Source organism: Miscanthus floridulus, chromosome 7 (assembly GCF_019320115.1).
Source record: "Miscanthus floridulus cultivar M001 chromosome 7, ASM1932011v1, whole genome shotgun sequence".
Lineage (NCBI taxonomy): Eukaryota > Viridiplantae > Streptophyta > Magnoliopsida > Poales > Poaceae > Miscanthus > Miscanthus floridulus.
Genome location: NC_089586.1, coordinates 45,129,100 through 45,154,376, shown reverse-complemented (window position 1 = coordinate 45,154,376; position 25,277 = coordinate 45,129,100). Strand labels below are relative to the sequence as shown.

The following is a 25,277-nucleotide window of genomic DNA, read 5'->3' as shown; positions in this document are numbered from 1 at the left end:
CACTGATCAAGGCGTGGCGTGATGCTATTGGTTAAGGAGGCCTTGTCTCCAGGATAAGATTTGGCTCAAACCTTATAAACTACAGCCTACAAATATCGATATCTACCAGGCCAGTACATCATTTACTTTGTAACTTTGAAAATATTAAGTTATTTATATGTGTACGTTTGTACTAAAAATATATTGTAAGAGAAATTAGTGGTAAAAAAGATAGGACATCAAAGAGTGTGTAAAATCAAATATATCAAGTACTCTCTCTAATCCACCAGTTTATAAGGCATTTCACATGAATCAAAAGTCAAACTTTATATTCTTTGACCGATAGTTGAATAACTTTAAACTATTGTAGTTCAAACTTAATACTATTATATTTTGTAATCAAATGTACTACCCAATAATCAATAAACTTGTAATCACAAACAATATAATATAAAATAAAGAAATGGCTAAAATGTGATTTAGAAGACCGTGTCGTATTTGACTACGCCTTATAAACTAGAACCCGAGGAAATACTATTGGTCCGATAATAGTTTCTTTTAGTTTTTTTAAGCTATAAACTTGTCTTAATTTTACTTTTACTAATTATAGGCTCTGATGAAGCGCTTAATAAAATGAGGAAGGAATGGGGTCCATTGCAAATCTCTATCCAAAAATTTGAAATCAAATGTACGGCCCAATAATCATAAACTTGTAATCACAAAACAATACAACATAAAAATAAAGGAATGGTCAAAGTGTGATTTAGAAGAGCGTGTCATATTTGACTATGCCTTATGAACGGGAAACCATAGAAAATACTATTGACCGGATAATAGTTTCTTTTAGTTTTTTTAAGCTAAACGTGTCTTATTTTACTTTTACTGATTAGAGGCTCTGAAGCGCTTAAAATGACGAAGGAATAGGGGCCATTGCAATCTCTAGTACCACACCAACAAAAGGGGAAATTCTCTGATAAATTAGGAGTAAATACCGTTGTTATAGAATTGTAATAGTTGAGACACTTTGTATTAAGAGAGTATTTGGGACTACTCTACAACTCTATCGTGGAGCAGCTTCATAAAAAAATAGAGTTTGTGGAGCACCTCATTAGGTGCTCTCACAACTCCACTATTTTTCTTCAAACAGAGTACGTGGAGCTAAAACCATTTTACTAAAATACGTAAAGCGGAGCGGTTCTAAACACACCTAACAGTCACCACTGCAAACCAAGCAAGGTCCCCATCACCGAAGGTTTTCTTGGCTCTTGGGTCATCCGACGACCCCTTAATTGACCGGTGACGCTTCAGGAAGGGTCAATACTCAATACTGATCAACAGACCGAAGGAAGCAAATACATTAAAAGGTGACTATAGATGAAAGATGATCATCTGTGTGTCCGTGTGTCGTGGTATCTACTGCTACTCGATCGTCTTCCATCCACAATGTCTGACGTATCTATATATGTTATATTTTAAAACCCCACTAATAATTTATTCTACCATTTATATCAGCATCTACTGGAACATCTCACTAACATAAACAACTATCTCGCTATGTAAAGTGTTCACATCAGCATCAACTAGCACATGTCATTATGTCTTCATAAACTATTCACATTAGCAAAGCACATCATTTACTAACCTATATTTAGTTATCCACATCAGAATACTAAAAATCATCTACTAACATGTATTATGATATTTATTCAATTATATTAATAAATATAAGTACAGTACAATTTTACTAGCAATTTCCACGCGTGAGGGTTTCTTGTAGTTGACGCTCCCTTTTTTTCTTTTTCTTTTTTTTTTGGTCCCGTGCGTCCGCCGGTGTAACGACGGCCGATAAATTTAAAGACCACGGTGAACGTGCAAAGCTTAAGTTGATCCAATTAAAGACGGCCACCACTGTTCGTTGGCGCGCCATAAATAGTGTTGCTGCGTGCTCATCGATACAGAACTGACGCTAAAAATTGAACTGCCACGGTGCTCATCGATATAAGCCTGCGACGACGATTTGTTGAACCACAGGGGGCGTACTTGCATCCGCTGGATCATGAGGCCCGGTACCATCTCTGCCCTTTTTCTCTAGCTGTCTCAACTGTGCAGTCGATGAGCAATTCAATGGCCGAAATTAAAGTGATGCGTAATTATGGGAGGGAGGCATCCAATCTTATCTACGCCATGTCGCCTTGTGTGTCGATCAGGCCCGGTCTAGTAAGGTGAAATTTGAGAATTTGTTACCGTAGCACTTTTGTTTTTATTTGATAATTAGTATTTAATCATAGACTAATTAGGCTCAAAACATTCGTCTCGTGATTTTTAACTAAACTGTGCAATTAGTTTTTTTTTGCCGTCTACATTTAATGCTCCATGCACGTATTTTTGAAAAAAACTTTTTGAAACTAAACGTGGCCTATGTGTTCCCCCCCCAGGCCCCAAAACATTACTACGTGTACACTTCAGCTCATATCTGTGGTCGATTTGCCAAGCTTATACTGATATAAGCTCTACTGACCCAAAAAAAAAAAAAATTTGCTTGCAGTAAGGCCCGGTTTTTTCTTCCACCGTCTGGTTGTCGTAGGTACTTTGAGTTGTGAGCAGAGGCAGTTCCTCATTTGAATTGAGCCCTTTTATCACGGTCCGTGATCCAGATTTTAAGTCGTCCACCTCTAGCAATGACTCTAGGCTCCGATTGCATCCTTGAATTTAATTTATTTTAATAATTATAATTTAGACACATATTAATTAACTTAATATGGTTGTATATGAATTATATTTATATATTATTATTGTCTATACGAGAGATACTTATATGTTGTATTTCTACCGTAGGGAAGCGAGTTGAAAAGCGTGTTATAAGTTGCAAAATAAAAATATGATACAATCAATTTCTATCTCATCCTATGAATTTAAGATAGGCTTATATACGTAAGGTTTGGAAAGCAGTGGAATGCCATAATTTCTTCAAATGAAGGGATCCAAACAGCCGTGCGATAATATCTGGATAATACTAATTACCACTAATAGCATGTAGAGTAAAAAAACAAGATGGTGGGCCCGCCAAGGAGAAGGCCGAGTCAATCCAAACAGCATGGAGAGCGAATAAGCGATAGCCACAGCGACGAGGAGCTGGCTGGGCTTGGCGCCACCGCCAATAAATAGGCGCCCGGGTCATCGGCCAACCCCCATCCCCCCCCTGCTCAACTCATCTCACCTGTCTCTGGCTGCACTCCAATCAGATCGGATACATCACTAGTAGCTCCGTGCTCATCACTGCTTCCCATCTGATCTGAGACCCAGCCATCCTTGAGCCTCCCAGGGTAGTACAGGGTACAGGAAGAAGCAGAGGAGAGATGGCCGGAGGCGGCGACCACAACTCCCAGACGAACGGAGGTCACGACCAGAGGGCCATGGAGGAGGGCAGGAAGGAGGAGTACGCCGACCAGGGCTGCGCCGCCATGGTCGTCTCCGTCCCATTCATCCAGAAGGTACGGCCGGTCACAGAGATAAGGCACTGTGAGATGAGATGAGATCTGCCAAAACTATAGTCCGTGTTCTTCGCCTATTCCCCCGGCCCGGCCTCCGCTAATTACTCTCTCTCTCTCTCTCTCTCTCTCTCTCTCTCTCCCAATATCAACATTGATCATGTCCCAGTCAAATTACCTTCCGTTTTCGACCCGGATCTTGAGTTTTCCGTTTGTGCTGCACTGCACTGCATTTCATTTCGTTTCGTCTTTCTTTATAATAGGTGTGCTTTAAAATAATAAGGTGGTTTTTTCTTTATCTCAAGATCCTACCGTACCGGTAACTAAGCGTCGTTTGCTAGTTCAGGTTTAAGATGGATATGATGTTGGTGTGCATGCATGGCATGGAAAGCAGTGACGAGCATGTATATATATATATACATCCTTAAACGAGTTTAATCTGTCTGATGTGTCTGTCACACCAAGATTCATGCTAGCTAGCATCCACCTACTTAAACACCTAATGCCTCTCCTCGTCTTGTCTGCATCTCATGTCACGACGACAAAGCTCAAGTCGATCGCCAGCCTGTGGCCGGCGAGCGACGTTAGATCACATATATGACACTGATTTCCGGTGGTCATGGCTGCAGATCATCGCGGAGATCTTGGGCACCTACTTCCTGATGTTCGCGGGCTGCGGCGCGGTGACGATCAACGCGAGCAAGAACGGGCAGATCACGTTCCCGGGGGTGGCCATCGTGTGGGGGCTGGCGGTGATGGTGATGGTGTACGCCGTGGGCCACATCTCCGGCGCGCACTTCAACCCGGCCGTCACCTTCGCCTTCGCCACCAGCGGGCGGTTCCCGTGGCGGCAGCTGCCCGCGTACGTGCTGGCGCAGATGCTGGGCGCCACGCTGGCGTCGGGCACGCTGCGACTCATGTTCGGGGGGCGGCACGAGCACTTCCCGGGGACGCTCCCCACGGGCTCCGAGGTGCAGTCGCTCGTCATGGAGATCATCATCACGTTTTACCTCATGTTCGTCATCTCCGGCGTCGCCACAGACAACAGGGCGGTAAGGATGACTGTATATCGTCTTTTGTTTTTTTGATTTTTTTTTTACCTTATTAATTTTCATGCAACTGATCGACGCTGCATATATATATATATATATATCTGCAGATTGGGGAGCTGGCAGGGCTGGCCGTGGGCGCAACCATCCTGCTTAACGTGCTCATTGCCGGGTAACTTACTCTACGTACTCTTCACTCTTCGTACGTACATGGCCTCAAATACATATATTTTCTACAAATATTAAGTAGCAGTAATTAGTAGGGCATTTGCATGAACTAGCAGCATGCATGACATCAGCCGGGTTGTCACAGGAATAACTTTAAGCTTTTTAACTTTTCACACAGCGTGCACAAAGTGACAAACTATTGACCAGACAGTAGTATTTTTCCAAGTCGAAGAAAAGACCCAAATACCAAAAGAGAGAATATAGGAATATAATAGGGCTTTATTGTGGGTGTCTCTGTCGGTAGCAGGGTTTTATGGAGCCATACATAATAAAGGCCGTCATGTGAGTAGTCATGGCGTACTAGCAGGAGCAGCTAGCTTTGAGCCATTGAGTGTGGTTGGTGAAGCACCGGTGCAATGCCATTAATGTGAACGTAATACCACCGCTATCCGGAGTACCCCCCAATAGACTGAGCCGCTTCTGAGTTCTGACTTGTGTGCAAGTGGAATAGTCGCACTAGTAGCATCATATCATAAGGTTTTAAAACTGAATACTACTTAATTCACTATTAAGCTTTTTTTACTGCTAGTACAATATTTTTTTACTTGTTGTTAGTTACAATAATTTTATAAACTAAGTAAATCTTGGAAATGAACTCGTGCTAGGGGTGTTTGGTTCGAGATACTAAACTTAGTAGCTACTAAACGGTTTAGTCACTTTTAGTAACTCCAGAGTTACTAGAGATGACTAAAGTTCTTTTAGTAGCTTTTAGTTATAGTGTTTGGTTGAAAAGTTAAAGTGACTAAAAACTACTAAATTTAGTAGGTACTAGGCGAACCAATCGTGCCCCTGTTACCGCTCTTTTCTTTTTCCTGATGATTGACTTTCAACCTTGCCGGTGGTGGAAAAGAACGAAGATAACAAACAAACAGACGTTTTGGATTCATCCATGATCCATGTGCTTCTGTGTAACAGGCCCGTCTCTGGCGCGTCGATGAACCCGGCCCGGAGCGTGGGCCCTGCGCTGGTGAGCGGGGAGTACCGGTCCATCTGGGTGTACGTGGTGGGCCCCGTGGTGGGGGCCGTGGCCGGGGCGTGGGCCTACAACCTGATCCGCTTCACCAACAAGCCCCTCCGCGAGATCACCAAGAGCACCTCCTTCCTCAAGAGCATGAACAGGATGAACTCCGCCTCCGCCTCCGCCTGAGCGATCCACCATGGCCCATGGGCCGGCGTGTCCTGTGGAGGGCTACTCTGCTACTGCTAGTAATTTAGCCTACTACACCTATTCACGTGTGTGAGAGTGAGCGGAAACATATAAATTATTCCTGAGTGCGTCGTGCTGTGGTTTGTTGGAGCATTCATGTCGATGTGGCACAACCATACGACTAGCTGCTACGTATGTGTCGTCGATTCCGGGCAACTCTAGCTGGTTAACTATTGGTCTATAAGCACATTCACTGCATTGTCATGTACGCCGCCTATTTTGTTAACTCAATTAATGCCTTGGTGAGATATTGCATCCCTGCTGTACTTAGCCTCTCTCTGTTGTCTCATGATATGACATATATAATAACTTGGGATTAGAATAGGGCCATGTTTAGATTGCAAAATATTTCAACCCGATGAATAGTAGCACTTTCGTCTTATTTAGTAAATATTATCCAATCGTGGACCAACTAAGCTTAAAAGATTCATCTCGTGATTTCTAACTAAACTGTGCAATTAGTTATTTTTTTTACCTACATTTAATGCTCCATGCAAGCGGCTAAAAATTAATTGAAAAAATTTGGAATTTGAAGGTGATCTAAACAAGGCCTAGGTCCAAGAAGATAGGAAGGGGTTTGAGATGGATGAAATCAATGACAAGTCAAAATACCGCTCGTTCTCTCCAATTATCTGGGAACAGGATTAACTGAACAAGACCTTCTTAGGTGGGAAGGACTTCTATGGATCGGGAAAAAAATAGATAGCCGCCGGACTACATATGTTTATGTTGGCTGGCTCTGTTCGGCTGTTATTATAAGTCGGTTTATCAGTGTTCGGCTGTCATTATAGGTCGGTTTATCAGTGTTCGGCTGTCATTATAAGTCGGTTTATCAGCTATGATACAGCATTTTTTTTCTTCTAACAAATCAGCCGTATAAAATCAGCACAAAGCGGTTTATAGACCAACCGAATCGCCGTCATCAGTTACGACCTCGATGGGGATATCACCGTAAACGGGATTTTTTTTTAAAACATTGGCCGCTGGGTTGGTAACGTGTCTGTACAAAGCACAAAGGAGAGCTACGTTCAGCAGCCTCAGTGCCTGTTCTAGAACTCAGAACCAAAGCACCATTACTTAAAGCTTTGCTTGCTGCTTGCTTCGGTTACCGGCAAACAGTTGATGTGTACATTTAGTAAAGCAACTTTGAGCGTACAATCAACCTAATTATCAACAAAAGGAGTTTATTAATAATATGTGGAATAATTACATAAATGCTAACCAAGGAGAGGAAACAAAAAGGAACTAAAATGCTTGTTTTTCATCTAGGCTTGATCCCCCTTAACGATTACTTCCTAGATCTGTTTATTGGAACCTTGACCCTTGAGTGTGCCATGATGAGTTGTTTGCCCTCAACAATTAACAAATTGTCCATCCTTTTGTTTTTTAGTGGCCGTCCTTTCGTTCTTGAAAACAAAAAGGATACCAAATGATGGCTTTCTAATGTCAGAAAACTACCAGCAATATAGATTGTCAGGGAAAATATTATTCCTTCCAAGCTCTATATATTTCTATATTATAATGCTGGGTATTTGGCAACTGAAAAAAGCACGGCTCATCATCAGTTCATGTGAAAATATATCAATAAATGAGGTGATGAAGTAAACTGTTTTCTCCATGCCACCGGAAGAGAGAGAGGATATTGAAGTTCATAGTTTTTACCTTGTAAACCGGTCCAAAGCCACCCTCACCTATTTTATTTGCAGGATCAAAATGTTTTGTTGCAGATTCAATCTCTTCCAAACTAAAGAAATACTGTGCCCGTGTTTGAAGCTCCGAAGTAGTAGTTTTCCTTCCTTGGTAAAAGAACGGTCTACCTATGATGACACATGCGGTAAAATATGAACACTTGGTGACAGAAATACAGCAGTGGCTAAAGTACCTGACTGAAAGATGAGATTATCTTTCCAAGCTAAGACCTGTGGTTCAAACTGACCCATTGAACATTGCACATAGACGCTACCTTTGAAATCTAAAACTACCTTTTGTAAATATGACACCCCCACAAAATCAAAAGGAATTAGGCCATGGCTTAGATTTATAAGCCTGACAAGACTAACCTTAAGCTAGGTAAAACAGCACTTAAACTATCCTTAAGGTTACGCAAAGCAACCCAACATGGAGCTTGGTTCATTATACAAATGTGTAGTCACCCCTACTTCATGATCAATCATGTAGAAACATCAAACTGTATTATCAATATCACAAATTTTATAAAGATGGAGCAAGCGAGAGGCATTAATCTTCAGTGCACTGCAATATGCATAATACCAAGCATGAAGAGTTAAGCCATTTTTAACAGCAAGATAAGAAAAATTATGTGATCTGAAGAGTTAAACCAGTACTTTTATATGTTTGTTAACAACCACCATTTTGCTGGTGTGAAAAATGGAACGTAAGTAGAAAGAGCTGATAAAAAACAATGACAAGGATGAGAGAGAACAAGGCATGATGTTCTCTCCAGACCATAGATGCCACTAGGTGTGACAAATGGATTATTTATCCATTTTTTTCAACTAATGTGTATTTGATAATATATGAATGTCACTAAATTTCCTGTACGATTAACAATTTATATCCTATTCAGATTCAAATTCTTGTAATAAATATGGGGTGCATGGTCTAAACTTCTACATCCAAAAAAATGCAATTAAATAGGAGGTATTCATGTCTATAGAGTGCAAATCATGGTAACAAAAGGAAGATAAATGGCAAGGGACCGACTTCTTAGTGGACCTGATAGAGTGAGAAATGTCAGACGAGTGATACCAAGATATACAAGATCAAAAGGACACAGACACACAAAGTCATTGGAAAGATAGCAGAAATGCAACCAGGGGCGGACACAGCGGTGGGGCGGGGGGCTCAAGCCCCCCTACCCATATCGCAGCAGTGGAACCCCCTGTGGAGCCCCCATAAATTTTTAGGCAAAGTTCTATAGTGTAGGGGGGCTGAAACTTAAGATCGAACAGCAGTGTTGCTCAGCCCCCCCCCCCCCCCTGAAATATTTTCTGGGTCCGCCGCTGAATGCAACTGTTTCCAAGCTTGCACCTGTACAATAGAGAGCACTATCACTGGAAACAAGACCTAAGACACTGTTACTAACTAAAGTGGACAGTCTAGAGCATGAGAGATGACAGACGACAATGCCACTGCGTAAAAGTAGTGGTATATGATGTAGCTGTCGCGGAGGCAGAACTGGATGACTGGATAGATAAAGTGGGTGAAGGAAGACAACCACACGCTCAAAAAGAAGACACAACCAGTAAAGCTCCCAAATGACCTGAGAATCATGATGCCCAGGCCCACAGAAGCTCCTGTAGGAGATCCTGAGTCAACCTCAAGAATGATACGGCAGTCGTGGTCAGTGATCTGACTAGCACACATCAAGTGCATAGCGAGCTTAGATATGCAAAACAGAAGGGACATGAAAAGATGAAGTAGAAAGAATGCAACATCAAGCGATAGGAAGAGACGTGATAAATGTGAATTGGGATATAACATCGAAGGCAAATGAGTGGACTCAAGAGTCATATGAAAAGATACACTAGAATCGAGAAACCACATGGATATATACCTGGATGATGAGGATTAAGAGTAGAACCAGAAGCCTGAACAGTGGTCCCGTGTGCTGAGGTCTGTGCTGCGGTAGTAAGACGGGGAAACAGGGCAAGGATCTCCTGCTCAGCGGCAGAAAATGAACGAGTGGCATGTGGAGTAGAAGAGTGCCGGCCTTGGCTCTTCCGGTCACGCTTTTTCTTGTGGCAAGCCCACTCGTCATGGCCACGCCGTTTACAGTAGCCACAGAGAACACCAGAAGAAGTCCGCGCCGCCACTAGCGAGGGCAGAGGCATCGAGTAAGGTGGTGGCGAAGACATCTGGGAGGGCGTGGCAGCTAGCATAGATGGTTGCTGCTGAGCACTGCTCACACTAGAAGTGCGAAGGCGTGTCTCCTCAGCCCGTAGCTCAGGCATTGCTTCGGAAAGCGATGGACACGGACGACGAGTCAACAACTGCACCCGAACACTCGCGAACTCAGGAGGAAGCCGAGAGAGGAACTCGTGAAGACGAAGAGTCTCTCTCTGGCTCCGGCGGCGCTCACAGCAACAGCAAGTACCAGCGCTGCAGAACTCAGCACCCAAGCTGTCTAGACGATGCCAGATAGCTGACATTAGACAGTGGAAGTCCTCAACAGTGGAGCCAAGCTGGCGAAGCGCCTGAGCCTCCTCGACGATAGCAAGGCACATTGCCTCATTACAAGTCTCGTAACTACACCTCGAGAGGTCGACCTCAATGCTCGCAACCAAGATGGCCTTGGCAGCCAAGCCTTGTAGACACCGCGATCAGACTGGTAGTTCTCCATTCGGTCTCAAACACCTCAAGCAAAGCACTCTTAGCGTCATCAGCAACATCCGGCGGATAGCTGGGCGGCGTGGGAAGAGTAGGACGTTGAGGACATGTCCACTCACCCGTAAGATACTCCCAAAGCTGCTGAGCACCCATGTGAACCTCCATGTGGAAGACAACCTTGCTCCAATTAATGCCATTGAAGATAACCGGGCACCGAGGAACAGAAAAAACATCCGGACAAACGGACGATGGCATGATGCCTCTCTTCCTTTTTCTTTCTTTCTTTTTTCTTACAAAAGAGCAGAGCACAGCACGGACAGCTAAGAGGCGGACGAGCGACAGCCCACTGGCGCAGTCGCGCCCGAGCGCGTGAGGCTGCGGGGGCGCGGACGCAGTGCCGGATCGCGGGCTGCGGTGGAGCGGACACGGGCCGCGAGGTCGGCGCTCTGCGCCGTCGCAGGGCAGGCGCGGCGATGCGGCCGCGGGGTCGGCGCGCTGTGGAGGCACGAGCGCGCTGGCGGCGGTGCAGGCCCACGCGGGACGACGGCGCGGGGTGGAGCCACAGCAATGGGGAGGGAAGGGAGGGAGTTGCACGACCACCTCGCCGGAGGCGGTGGCCAGGTGAACGGATCTCTAAACCTGTTATGAAATGCAACTGTATTGATAGGAAGATGAAATGCAACTGTATTGATATGGAGATGTACAAAGTGCACATAGCACCCTCCATTACTGATTAAATACATGCGCAGTATATACATCTAACACCATGGATGTGGCAAAAGGATAAAAAGGAAGGCAAGAACGCCCTAAACCACAAAGTATTTTTGAGCAAAAAGTCACTAAGTATGATAGGCAATCCATTAGAGGACTTGGTAGTAGAGGCAGTGACAGTGAGCAAGGAAGATGCAGCAAAAGTGGATGGCAATGAGGTCTGCTAAGGATGTGAATGGTGCTGATAGTCTCTACAAAGGCCAGTTGCAACCTTGAGCCCTGCTTGAAAATCATGGAAAACGGAAAAGGATGCAGGGTTAAAACCAGCACAATCATGACTAGTGAGATGCCCCACAGATAAAAACTACATAGCACTGGATGGATGGAGGTACCTCAGAAAACTGGGGAAAATTGGAAGATCCTGATGCCCCCTGGTGAGTTAGGCCTTGAAGCAGGTTAACCAGCCGAGTGACCTCATTCTGGGTCAATCAGAACTCAGAAGGTTCAGAAGACCTCACCTTGGAGCAACTGCCTCCCCTGTTGTTCTTCCTCTTGCAGCACTTCTAATAAGTGTGACTAAAGTTCCCACAATGGTTGAACAGAATGTCAACAAAAGAAGGATGTTTACTTCATTGAATGCATTCGTAACGGCACCATTTGTCATTGTGGCGGTGGCGCTTCACGCAGCAAGCACATTCTCCACAAACATCTGGGAGTGGAACCAATGAATCGATCTTGCACCAGATAGCCATAAACTGGTAAAAAAATGCTTCCACAGAATCGTCGTCCTATTTAAGTGCCTGGAGATGCTGCAGCAGGGAGTAGTGGATGGCGTTGACAACCGGCTGGTAGTGCTTCTGAGGGTGTTCCCACGTCTGCTTGGCATTCTGCAGCAGCAGGTGGATCATGTTGGCCTCACTCTGAACCAGGACGACTGGACGAGCATGGCACTGGCGTCGTTGGCGTCCCATTGCTTGTAGGCATCAAGAGAACTTTGATAGGCCTTATTGGCAGCATCTGAGTGGTCACCTTGGTATGTAGCCGATGGCCAGAGAGGAGGGGCAAGAGGGCAGGGGCTCTCATCGGCGATGTGCTCCCAAGACCAAGGGCACTGAGACTGATCCTGGCTAGCTATGCCCATAGCCTGAAATTTGTCCCGTTCAGATCCAGCCTAACTAAGGGCGCCGGCATCTCAAATATAGACATCTCCGGTTTCTGCTAAGGAGAGTTGCCTCCAGGGGGCGGCGGTGTGGCAAGGAGTGGCAGCGCAAATTCTTCACTTGGTCTAGGAGGATTGGCCGCATATGTCACCCCGGGCGACTGGCCTCAGCAGGGTCCAGGAAGTGGCGCTCCAACAAGAGCAGCAGGGGCATCTCTTGGATTGCAGCGGCAGGGCAGTGGACGCCGGTGATGGTGGCAATGTGGATTCAGGGGGTTAGGGTTTTGCTTTTAACCTGAATGAATTTTTAGTGTTTACATAGGAAAAGTGGAGTACAATTGAAGGTGATATTATATCCAAAGAAACTCCTGTACATGAGCAAAATGCTATACATAGAAATTGTATGATATACTTACTTGACACAGTCATTTATACTCCTACACATGTATTTGAAGAAAACGAGACAATCATATCCAAGGTCCATATAGAATCAATCTGTCACTATATCATAGTTCTAGTTGAAGATGCCCATTTTTTTTTTTAAAAAAGCAACCATGCGAATACAAAATAATAATTAATCTATGAAGCATGTTGAACCTTATATATAGTGAAAACGATAGGAAATTATAATAAGAAGATGGACTCACTGTTTCCTTTTATATTCTTCTTTTGGAAGACTTTGAAATATAAAGCTGTCAGAACTATAACAGCCAAGCATGCCGCAGCTATTACTATGGCAACCACCACTCCAGTAGAGACTCCACGGTGGTTCCTGCCCACTGTACCGAAATAAAGTTAGCAAATTCCCAAGCATATGAAAAGATATGATAATTTCCTTTTGTTTCAAAAACCGAGCATAGAAATAGCCAACAGATTATGAAGTGAGTGAACTACTCACTCTTTGTCACTGATATGGCTGAGATCAGTGGACCATACACGCCCCGGTAAGGTATCGCTGTGGTGCCTTTGCCTCCCCAGTAGAAGTGGATTTCCAGTGTATTCTCGCTAATGTTGGTTGCAAAACTTTTGATGATCGCACGATGGACACCGCCAATCTCATCTTTGATGTTAAAATCCTCCAAAACTTTGACACCCTGAAAAGTTATTACAAAGTTCAGGTAACAATACAATAGAAATCAAAGGAATCTTGTATCTATATTTCACAAACTTGTCAAGTAGAATCAAACAGATTCACTCAGGTTACAAAGTCAGGAAGGGACATAAACAGCTTGAAGAGTAGTTGTTACAGCAATAAGTGAAACCAACAAAATTAAGCTACTCAAACAAAATAGAAACTTTGACATGTGTTATTTGTAATCTCTTATCCAACTTCTGTTGTCCAAAACTTCAGTACGGTGGTTCATTTTATCAGTACAATTGTAATACAGCAACTTTTTCAGTTTACAATCACCTGTCCTTGACAAATTGCTTATATTTACATGACTTAATTGACCAAAGGCAAGTGTGACAAACTAGAGAAGTGGTAGTACTATGAAAACTAAGATGCCAGAATGAATGTGAAAGGTTGGGAACAACAATTGGTAGACACATTACCTGGATGAAGACATCGAAAACACGCTTGCCGTTGCTGGAATAAGTATGATCTTCTGTGAACACAATTTCAGCGAAGTGAAGTTTTACCGTATATTTCAGTGACAGAGGTGAGAGGCGAGCTTCAGTGTAAAGCTCCAGGTAAGGCAGATTTAGCTTCAATGTGTTTCTAGCAATGTAGTCAGCATTCTCATTGCCCACAAAATCACCAGTGCTACTATATGCCCATTTCTTATCATCAGACACAGAAAACATTGATGTTCCTATTTGAGACGAGTCATCCTCATAGGTATTCCCATTGACCACAACACTTTTTCCGCCACAGTTGATGAACAGGGAGGAATCTGAATATATTTGAATGAAATATTCAGTAATATTAGACATTTAAACTCAATTATCAAAATACAGACTGCTGTCAATCTGCTGTGTGTAAGTAAACTTACGGCGTGGTCTGGTTGTGCAAGGAAGATTCTTTCTTAAACATGGTTGCAATCTTGCAAAAAACAAATAACCACAGAGCAATAAAAATTCTTTTCTTTCATAGAATCTTGATAATAGAAAATATTTTTTTTTTTGTGTATGATCTTAAGAATTGTTATTTGAAGATGAAAAGCTTGACACCATATTTCTGAAATTACAACATGCAAGTCATGAGCACCATAAAAACAGAACTTAACTGTATGTGAGGATCTTTAAAATTTACATACACATTTGCTTGCTGACATTCAGATGGAGGGTTGCCAGTGACGTCATTATACGATATATCCCTGCAGAGCATTGATCATTGTCATCGAACAAGCAATCAACAGGATAAAAGAAGATTTTGAGTGCTTATCATTCTTTAAAAAGTTATGAAGTGACTTAGTTGGAGAATACACACATGTTTACTTTATTGCTCGCCTTGTTTTTCAACATCCAAGCAGGCAAATCTCCAGTCAGCATATTGTCAGTCAGGTACCTAAAATTTTGTACAAACTAAAATTAAGTTCCATTGGATGAAACTTAATGCAGGATAGAAAGCTATTTGTGTACAACATCAATAAAAAGATTGAGAAGTAAAAAAAAAAAATATCCCAGAGCAAATTTCTCACAAATATTGTAGTGCCATCATTGCTCCAAAATTTACTGGAACTTTATCAGTCAATTTGTTGAAGCTTAAATCCCTGAAATTAGTACAATTCACAGAAACTATGTAATCAGGGATTTTTGTGACAATGTGCATCAAAGAGTTACTGATGATCAAGTATTCAAGTTACATCTGCAGAAATAAAATGTGTACCCAATAATAGACAATGCACTTAAGCATTACTCATGACATCCCCAGAACTAAGCACACGCACCCCATATATCTTTTTGTTTGTAATACCCATATTGATGATTGGACGTTGCAATTGGCAAAATTAAATGAAGTCCAAGCATAGTACTTACAAGACTTTCAGGTACTGCATTTGGCCAAGGTAAGAAGGAATTTCACCATATATGGAGCAATTTCTTAAGACCCTGTGAACATAAAGGAAATTCAGTATTCTAGTGGAAAGGATTACTGGGTGGCCTGGTAATAAAAATGAAAAAAAACATAAACTCACACTTCCGTAAGGTGTAGTGCATTTTGTAAGGGAGGAAATTTCATTCTTGGTCCACTCAAATCAGTCACCCTCCTGATGATGCATTACCTTTGCTCAATCACACTCTTCTTTAAGTACCACACTTCCAATACAAGATAAAAACACAAAGTGCTAAAAGGATAAGGCAGCAAGTGATTCATACAATTCTGTCAAGTTCTTCAACAAGGAAATTTCTGGAGGAATAGGCCCACTCATCAATTCTTTCATCGGAATTCTATGGATTTGTCAGCTCTTGATAATCCAATCATGGAGGAAGAAGTTTGGGAAACTATCAAGTCTATGCCATCAGATAGAGCCCCAGGTCCAGATGGGTATACTGGCAGATTTTACAAGGCATGTTGGCAGGTAATTAGACCAGATCTCATGGCGGCAATTATCACGGTTCAGCAAGGTCAAGCAAGGAGGCTTGGACTGTTAAATGCAGCTTATATCACTCTGATTCCGAAGAAGAATGATGCGGTGGCTGCGAAAGATTTTCGCCCCATTAGCCTAGTGCACAGCTTCGGTAAACTTTTAACTAAGATTCTTGCTAACTGGCTGGCCCCCTTATTGGACTCGTTAGTCTCTTCTAATCAAAGTGCATTTGTACGGGGAAGATGCATTCATGATAACTTCATTCTAGTGCAGCAAACAGTTAAGGTGCTACATCGACAAAAGGTGCCTAGCCTCTTTCTTAAATTGGATATCTCCAAAGCTTTTGATTCGGTGTCGTGGCCGTTTCTCTTAGAAGTGCTGCAACATTTGGGTTTTGGAAATTCTTGGCGCAATTTGGTGGCCAATCTGTTATCCTCTTCATCAACTCAAATCTTGTTGAATGGAGAACCGGGAGATCTAATACATCATCAGCGAGGTCTTCGACAAGGGGACCCTTTATCCCCCATGCTCTTTATTTTAGTGATGGATGTGCTGAACAGTTTATTTGTAAAGGCAGCAAGTGAGGGGCTGTTGCAGCTGCTATCCCCAAGGGTGGCTGGACAAAGACTTTCTCTGTATGCTGATGATGTTGCCATATTTATTAAGCCAATCGAAGAGGAGTTGCTGGTCACTAGAGATATTCTCAAGGTATTTGGTGACGCTTCAGGGTTGCATACCAATATTCAGAAAAGTAACATCATCCCCATCGGTTGTGCAGGAGAGTCCTTGACAGCTATTCATGATATTCTGCCATGTACTATCTCGGTGTTCCCATGCAAGTATTTGGGCTTACCACTGTCAAACAAAAAGCTTCTTAAGAGGGACCTTATGCCATGGATTGAGAAAATAGCTGATAAACTCCCGTGCTGGAAGGCAGCTCTCATGAACAGGGCTGGTCGTGCCACATTAGTCCGGTGTGTTCTTTCTGCCATGCCTATTCATTTGTTAATTGCCATCAGCGTCCCGAAATGGTTCATCAAGGCAGTAGACAAAATCAGAAGGGGCTTCTTATGGCAAGGAAAGGATAAGGCTAATGGAGGTTGTTGTCTGGTGGCTTGGGAGAAGGTCATGAGACCATTGGATCTTGGTGGCTTGGGCATACCCAACTTGGAGGTGATGGCCTGGGCTTTACAAATCAGGTGGCAATGGTTTAAAAAGACTAAAGCTGATCGTCCATGGTCTGATCTGGAACTGCCTTCGCACTCTAACTCGCTAGCCCTTTTTGCCATTGCAGTCATGACTGAGGTTGGGAATGGTCAGAATACTCTTTTCTGGACTGATCGGTGGCTTCACGGGTGTTCGATTGAAAATCTTGCGCCATCTGTCTATGCTTGTGTTTCTCCTAGAATTCGCAATAGCCGGACTGTGGCTGCAGCTCTCGCCAATGTGCAATGGCCAAGAGATATTCAAGGAGGCCTTTCCTGGACTGGTATTAGAGAATTCTTGCAGCTATGGGATTGTCTCTTGGGATTTACCTTAACTGACCAAGAGGATCGTCACACATGGAGGCTAGATTCAAGTGGTTGCTACTTTTCCAAATCTGCCTATAAAGCGTTTTTCTGTGGTGCTGTGACCTTTGAACCTTGGCATCGGTTATGGAAGTCCTGGGCCCCAAGCAAATGCAAAATGTTTCTGTGGTTGGCAATCCGTAATAGATGTTGGACGGCAGACAGGCTCGCTAAGAGGGGCCTCTCTCATCCGGATAAATGCCCCCTATGCGATCAAGAAGATGAGACAATACAATATCTGTTAACATCTTGTGTGGTGGCAAGACAAGTTTGGTTTAGATTATTTTCTATTTTGAACCTAGCAGATTGTGTCCCCCACCATAACGAACTAAGCTTTGCTGATTGGTGGCGCAAGACTATTAACAGAGTTAACAAGGAGCACAGGAAAGGAGTGAATTCTCTAATTATTCTTGGGGCCTGGATTATTTGGAAACATAGAAATGCATGTGTTTTTGAGGGGGCCTCACCTTCGATTAACTTGATTTGGAGTGAGCTGAAGAATGAGCACAGCCTTTGGTGTTTGGCTGGTGCGAAAAAGCTAGAAGGGCTAGGTTTGTTCAGACTAGGTCCTTCTAGTTAAGGTCGTGTCGGGTTTGTTTTTATGGGTCTTATTCTTGTGTATGTGTAATCGCCTCATTCATATTTGGTCCCCATATGAATGAGGATCCTGTTGGGGACCCCCCCCCCCCCTTTTCATTCTCTATAATACAATGAAACGCAGCTCTCCTGCGTTTTCAAAAAAAAAAGGTACCCCCTTTTTTCATTCTCTATAATACAATGAAACGCAGCTCTCCTACGTTTTCAAAAAAAAAAAGGTACCCTGCATATCGCTGGAAAAATGAAGAGACAAGGTTAATATGGAAATGGGAGAAAATGAATAAAATCTTTCTGATTCACTTCAACTGAAGAATATAAAATGTTTTTTTTTTAATCAGGGAGAAACTAACATTCTGTTGACGCCCTGCCAGTTCTTTATGAAACTAGGCATTTTCCCTGAGATACTGTTCCCATCAACACGACTGCAATTGTTCAAATAACAAGTTAGAACTTTTTTGGAAGCAAAAACATTAAGCGACGATTATGAATGGAACATACAAATCTGTCATGTTTGTCAGCCTGGAAAAGGTTGAGGGCAACTCTCCTGTGATATTCGCAGAAATGAAACTGTAAGAGAGAAATGATTCAAGATACCCTGGACAATAATTAGTGCCAAATAAATAATAAATTGCATTTGAAGATGCACTCATGGCATTTGGAAACAATAGAATTAACCAGAATGTAAAGGGAAAGAGGATTCCTTACATTTTGGTTATGCTAACTGACATATAAACTATAGTTGTTGTGTTGTATCAAAGGCAAAACCACCACATGAGTGTGGAGGAGGTTGTAAGGGATTCTTTTCGTCTTTTTTTTTTGAAACAAAGGCAGGAGCTCTGCCGCTCAATTAAGACAGAAAGAATTTATGTACAAGAGGGCTAGCCAACGGGATGCTAAAGCGCACCCGAAAGGCTAACCAACCCACACGACGCAGCTGAGCACTAACACGGCACACTACCATGGGTCATCGTTGCCGAGCATGGCCGAAGACGCCAGCAGCTCCGACTTCTCATGGCAGTCCACACACAAGCCACCCACCAACGAGCCCGAAGCAAGCAGCCGCAACCGGTCATCGTTGCCAAGCTCAAGCACCCCCGCAAAGAGCAGCTCCGACTTCCAATCACGGCCACACGCCTCGCCTCCAGCGCTTGCCGACCCCTAGCAGACCCCAGCCAACGATGAAGGTGGGGGCTCGCCGCGTGTCATCGTTGCCGAGCCACGTCCCTGACGCAGCAGCTTCGACTTCTCGCAGCAAGACCCGCCTCCACGCGTGATCGAGGCGCCAAGAAGCGAAGAACAATCACCGAGGAGACATCGAGGCCACGATGAAATCCAAACGCGACGCCTTCAGGAAGGTAGCAACGCCGATGGCGCCACCGTCGCACGTCCAAAGTGGACCGGGCTTTCACCCTTGGATGATAGTGCTAGAGGGGATACACGACGCCCCCAACAGGGAGAGCGGCACCCACAGGTGTCGCCGTCGCTAGGCTTTCGCCTAAGGAGTCCTCAAGCACGAAACGTCGGGCCAAGAAGCAAGGCCCCTTGCCATCCATCACTGTCATCACCGTTGTCCTGCCGCTCCACAGTAACCCCTTTAGAGGGGCCTCGACGCGCCGGCTGCACGCGGCAGCCGCACAGCTGCGTCGCCCGTCACCCCCTCCGGCCGGGCAACGCGGATCCGGACCTGACTCCGCAGATCGCGAAACACCACCGCACGACCAACGCCTCAGCCGGCCGCCGTCGGAACCGTTGTAACCTGACGAACGCCGGTCACCGGAAGCTCCAGCATGGAACAAGGAAGCCCCTGCGGAGCAGCCCCCTGCAGAGCTGCACCACCTCCACCAACAGGCCAGGCTGCTGCCGCCCAAGCATCAGCATCGCACCCTCTGCCGCATCCGCGACAGAGAGCCCGTCCGCATCCGCCTCGGCCAGCATCACGGACGACGCGGTGGAGCCGAAGGAGCCACCGCCGTAGCACGTCCACGCCTTAGGACCCGCAACTGCAGCCCACCTCAGCGCCGAAGTGCCCGCAACCACCGCCGCCCACCGCGCCGCCGACCCGCCAGAACGCCACCGCGCTGCGTGCGCAAGCCAGCAGGCCCCACCGAGCCGCCGGATCCGGCCACCACGTCGCCGGATCTGCCCCCCAGGCTGCCGGATCTGAAGCCGGAAGGGGAGGCCTGGCGCAAGAGCCTGCGCCGCTGCGCACGCGTTGACGGCCGAACCAGCACCGTCGCCGCAGCCGTTGACGTTGCCGCGCCCACGGCCACTGGATCCGCACTCTTGGCCCCCGGATCTGCACTCATGGACACCGGAACCGCACCCCGGCCACTGGAATCGAGGGTGGCGGCCGTCCTCAAAAGCACGCGCACAGGAAGGAAAGGATGTGGGAAGAGAAGGGGGGCCTCGCCGCCGCTGTCCTTGCACCGACACGCTGGCCTCGTGCTCGAGCAGCGGCGAGGACGGGGAGGCGCGGCGCGGGGGCCTGGTGCGGCGGCTGTGCGGAGCCGCCCGTGTCGCCCCAGGGAGGAGCGACGCGGGGGCATGCTGGGTTACCTTTGCCCTCTTTTCGTCTTTTTTCTTCTTAATATAACGATACACATCGCTCCTGCGTGTTTGAGAAAAAACTAAAACTATTTCTTTCTCAAACACGCAGGAGAGCTGCGTGTATCATTTCATTAAGAAGGTAAAAGGAAACAAAGGGGAAGGACCCCCCCCCCCCCCCCCCCCCCCCCCCCCCCCCCCAACACACACTCACAGCAGGACACACACAACCACCTCAGCAAGAAACTAAAAACCCCAGAGACAAGAGACAAAAACGACCCATCTAAGATTGTTAGAGCCTTAGAACCAAAATAGATCAATGGCCTCTAGCAAATGCCTTAGTAGGCAACTCCTGAAGACCTTTTGCCCCAGCTGCGCACCACAAAATGCATTCATCAGTGATAGTCTGCAGCAAGATCGAGATGTTTGGGCTAGTGCCATTAAAGACAGTCATTTTGGTGCTTCCAGATTTCCCAAGAGACAAGGATGATCAGGCTGTTGATCCCCTTTGGCCCTTTCAACAGCCTTTCGGCACACCCTTCGCAGCTTGGCACCACCAGGTTGAGAACTTGTTTGAGGTTGGCTGAGGAGCACCTGAGGCCAGGCTGAGCTTCTGTAGGATTTTATATACCAAACCTGACGAGCAAAGACGCAGGAGACTAACAAGTAACAAGTGTTGTACAGTTCATTTTCTTGGTCACAAAGGGGGCAAGCATATAGCAGGGCATTTACACATCAATGATGTATTGATGCTATTAAAAATACAGTGACTTAACCAAATCCATGCCATGCCAAGGTTCGAAGTTGCTGCAGGTTTTCTCAAAAAGATTTTTAGAAAAAAACTGCCAATTCAATTCTAGGAACATTGGCTTCAGTTATCACAGATAAACAATAATGTAACAAGAAACCTTCCTCGACGAAGTTCTAGCAATGGATTTTACAAAAAAAGGTCTAGGTACAAGAACATTCACAATTGGAAGCAAGGGCTTACAATCTCTGCAGACTGATGATGTTACCCAGCTCTGGTGGAATAGAACCCGCAAGCTGATTGCCTTCTAACTGTCTGCGGAAATTAGTTATTAGGTTACTGTACTTAGCTCTTTTCTTCTTTCAGTTTTACCTCCACAAGATGCAGGTACATGCAAATTGTAATGGACGCACATATGCAACTCACATAGATTTCAACTTGGGCATGCTCCAAGCTCCTTCGGTAGGGTTCCAGATATGCGATTTCCCTGGAGAGACCTGTAGTCAAACAAGAATGCTGAATAAAGCATACATGAATACTTCTGACAAAACTATGGGAGTAGTGCAAGGCGTACAGATTAAAAACAGGTAGGTCAGCCCATGAAGCTGGAATTGGTCCTTGAATGAAGTTGCGTGACAAGTCGCTGCAAGAAATGCAAACTATGTTTTCCTGATTTGACTGTCAAAAAATATAAAAAACTTCAGGTAGCTTGATTAACTTACAGATTTTGCAGATAAGTAAGATTGACAACTTCATCTGGTAGAACTCCACTAAGGTTCTGCCGCATAAGCTCCCTATGATGCGTACAAACACATACAAATAAAGGCATAACGCATCATTCAACTTAGAATGAAAGACAATAGAACCATACTGAAAGAATCTGGATGAGAACCATTTTAGAGCAAAGAAATTAGCAGAACAAGGGTGCATGTCTTACAAGCTGATAACATGGCACTCGGTGTGGTTGTTGAATGAACAGTCACATGTTACATTACTGCTAAACTTCGCATTACTGCTAAGCGAACCAGTGACATTGACCCAATTTCCTGATCCGCTGCATGGATCCACACTAAAATCCCAATCTGCTTTGTTAAGCTTGCAGGCTATACCTTTGAGTGCTTCAACTGCAAAGGCGAAGACACTTCAAGTTTCAGCCAAATGCAGAAGCTACAAGCTAGTATGTACGAGATCTAAGCTTGTTAACATAAGCATTTCATTCTGCTTCCCTTTCCCTGGAAAGCAAAAGAAAATTGATACAAACGGTGCCAGAGTAAACATGAAGCATCCCCACGTCAATAACATCGCAGAGCAGTCACAGCACCTGAATCTCATGCAACAAATGAAGTCAGTAGTCCAACATTTCGGGGCAGCAGAACTGTAGAAGCATTGCAAAACCATTGCCATGGCCAACCCAAAACAAGACTAAGCGGTCAGCAGTCGGAGCAATGCTTTGCCGACGCCAGCGCAATAAGCAGCTGGCATTCGACTCAGCCGTTTCGTCAAACACTTGGCAGGCCCCCACCCGTTGGACCAGAGACAGAGGGAGCAAGGTGGTCAGCCACCTGCCAACAGCTTTGGCATGTGCATGTCCCACGGCGCGCAAGTTGGGATCTTGAAGGCGAACACCGCAGTCAAACGTCAGCCTCAAAGGTGAGGATTTTGTCGGCTGACCGGGTTTGTTTACTTGGCTCGCTCGGCAAGTGGGGAACTGGCCTAATCTTGACGAAGATGGATAAGCTTCGACATGACGAGTTCACACGTTACAGACTTACAGTGAATTAAAGCTGCTGCTATCTTGCACTAGTAACCCTACTATCGACGACAAATTAGCAACTAGTCTAATCACAGAACAGTGTAATTTTTCATTACCAAGATCATAGAAGTACTGCTGCTAGTTCGGCCAAAAAGAGAGAGAGAGGTGTTAGCATCTACTTGCTAGAGAAGTAACGAAATGGAATTCAGGCGACAACGAATTAACGATGGGTGCTTTAGAACGACAAATTCAGAATTCGGTTACAGGGTTCGTCCCCTATGCTTCGCCTCCTTCTCCTCTTTAATACTATCCTATTACAGCCCGTCTGGGCCGGCAACAAATGGGTTGGGCTTCTTCTCCCGAATGGGCCTGCGCACCGGGGGTTCTTTAGATGAATGGCTTGGCGACCCAGAAGTTGTTGTCGGCTACTGCACAATGTTAACATTCCCTCCCTCTTGAGAACCAGCATGTCCCCAGGCTGGTGCGCGAGGAAACTGCTGTCGTAGCTGCTCATATGGTTCCCAGGTAGCAAGAGTTGCAGGCATCATGGACCACTTGATGAGTACTTGCTCAACTGGATGATCACTAGATGTCCACCGTCGTTGCAGTACAACTTTAGGTACCTGGAACTGAACATCAGAGGAAGGGGTTCAGATGTTACTGGCTCATTCCCATTGGACTTCTTTAGTTGAGAAACATGGAAGACCGGGTGAATCTGAGATGAAGTTGGTAATGCCAGACGGTACGCCACATTGCCAATCTTGGCTTCAACTCTGTATGGTCCAAAGAATCGGAATGCGAGCTTCTGACTAGACCGCTGGGCAACAGATGCCTGAGCATACGGTTGTAATTTTAGAAACACCAAATCTCCAATCTCAAAGGTTCTTTCAGAACGATGTTTGTCAGACTGCTTCTTCATTCTTGTCTGAGCTCTAAGCAAATGCTGCCTGACAAGATCTTGCATCAAGGAGCGTTCAGAAAGCCATTCATTAAGATCAGGAACATCAGCACCAACCATTTCAACAGATAAGCCCAGGTGTCTTGGGGCATAGCCATACAGTACCTCAAATGGTGTTTTGTCCAATGCCGAGTGAAAATTTGAATTATACCAGAACTCGGCTAATGACAGCCATTGCTTCCACTTGGTAGGACAGGCATTGACAAAACATCGAAGATATGTTTCCAAGCATTGGTTGAGACGTTCAGTCTGACCATCTGTTTGTGGATGATAAACAGTACTGAACCTTAACTCAGTGCCAGCTAATTGAAACAACTGTTTCCATAATGCACTTGTAAAGATTTTATCCCTATCAGAAACAATGACCGATGGAAGCCCATGCAATTTGTATACCTGATCCATGAACAGCTTAGCAACTGTTTGAGAATTGAATGGATGGTGTAAAGGCAAGAAGTGGCCATACTTAGTGAACTTAGCATTAGCTGATCCTGAGACCGGCAAACCTTCCACAAAATCCATACTAATAATATCCCAAGCAGCAGATGGAACTAGTAAGGGTTGCAACAGTCCAGGGTATTTGCTCCTATCAGGCTTAGCTTTTTGACAGATAACACAAGACTGAACTAGGGACCAAATGTCAGACTTCATGGTTGGCCAGAAAAACAAGTGTTTGATTCTATGATATGTAGCAGGGGCACCAGAATGGCCTCCCAAAGCACTGCTATGTAGAGCATGAAATACCTTGGCATGAAGATCTTTATTTTGACCCAACCATATTTTGCCTTTATATCTGATGATTCCATGAGCTAATGAATAATGAGGAACACCTTCACGATGTATTGCCAATTGACTTAGCAGTTTTGTCGCCACTGGATCAGATACATAACTAGACGGAATGTCTTCTAGCCATTGTAGCTGTACTGTAGAGATTGCCGGGAGCTTATCAGTAGTTGGGCATCTAGATAAAGCATCAGTTGCATTGTTGTCCAAGCCTTTCTTGTAGATGATCTTGTACTGTAAACCCAACAACTTAGTGAACACCCTTTGCTGCCAAGGTGTGTGTAGCCTCTGTTCATTTAAGTGGATCAAACTCTGTTGGTCAGTATGAATATAAAATTCACCATGAAGCAACTAATGTCTCCACTGCTCAATAGCAACCAAAATAGCCAAATATTCTTTTTCATAAGTAGACAAGCCCTGGTTCTTTGGTCCCAATGATTTACTAATATAAGCCAAGGGATGACCTTCTTGAACAAGAACAACACCTACACCACTGCCACTAGCATCAGTTTCTATATGGAATGGCTTGGAAAAATCTGGCAGAGCTAAACAAGGTACTGAACTGAGAGCTTATTTTAGAGTCTGGAAAGCCTCTTTATGAATATGAGTCCAAGAAAATGGTGTGTCT

General features: G+C 44.8%; 1 protein-coding gene and 1 pseudogene across 1 annotated transcript; one reads left to right on the top strand and one right to left on the bottom strand.

Moving 5' to 3' along the window:
* Positions 1 to 3,175: 3,175 nt before the first annotated feature.
* Positions 3,176 to 6,217, top strand: LOC136463144 (aquaporin NIP1-1-like). Its single transcript, XM_066462171.1, has 4 exons — positions 3,176 to 3,470; positions 4,097 to 4,519; positions 4,627 to 4,688; positions 5,660 to 6,217. The coding sequence occupies exons 1-4, from the start codon at positions 3,336 to 3,338 to the stop codon at positions 5,889 to 5,891; spliced, it is 852 nt and encodes a 283-aa protein (XP_066318268.1). The 5' UTR covers positions 3,176 to 3,335; the 3' UTR covers positions 5,892 to 6,217.
* Positions 6,218 to 7,195: 978 nt separating this feature from the next.
* Positions 7,196 to 24,517, bottom strand: LOC136465442 (probable LRR receptor-like serine/threonine-protein kinase At1g53440; annotated as a pseudogene).
* Between the last annotated feature and the right edge of the window lie 760 nt (positions 24,518 to 25,277).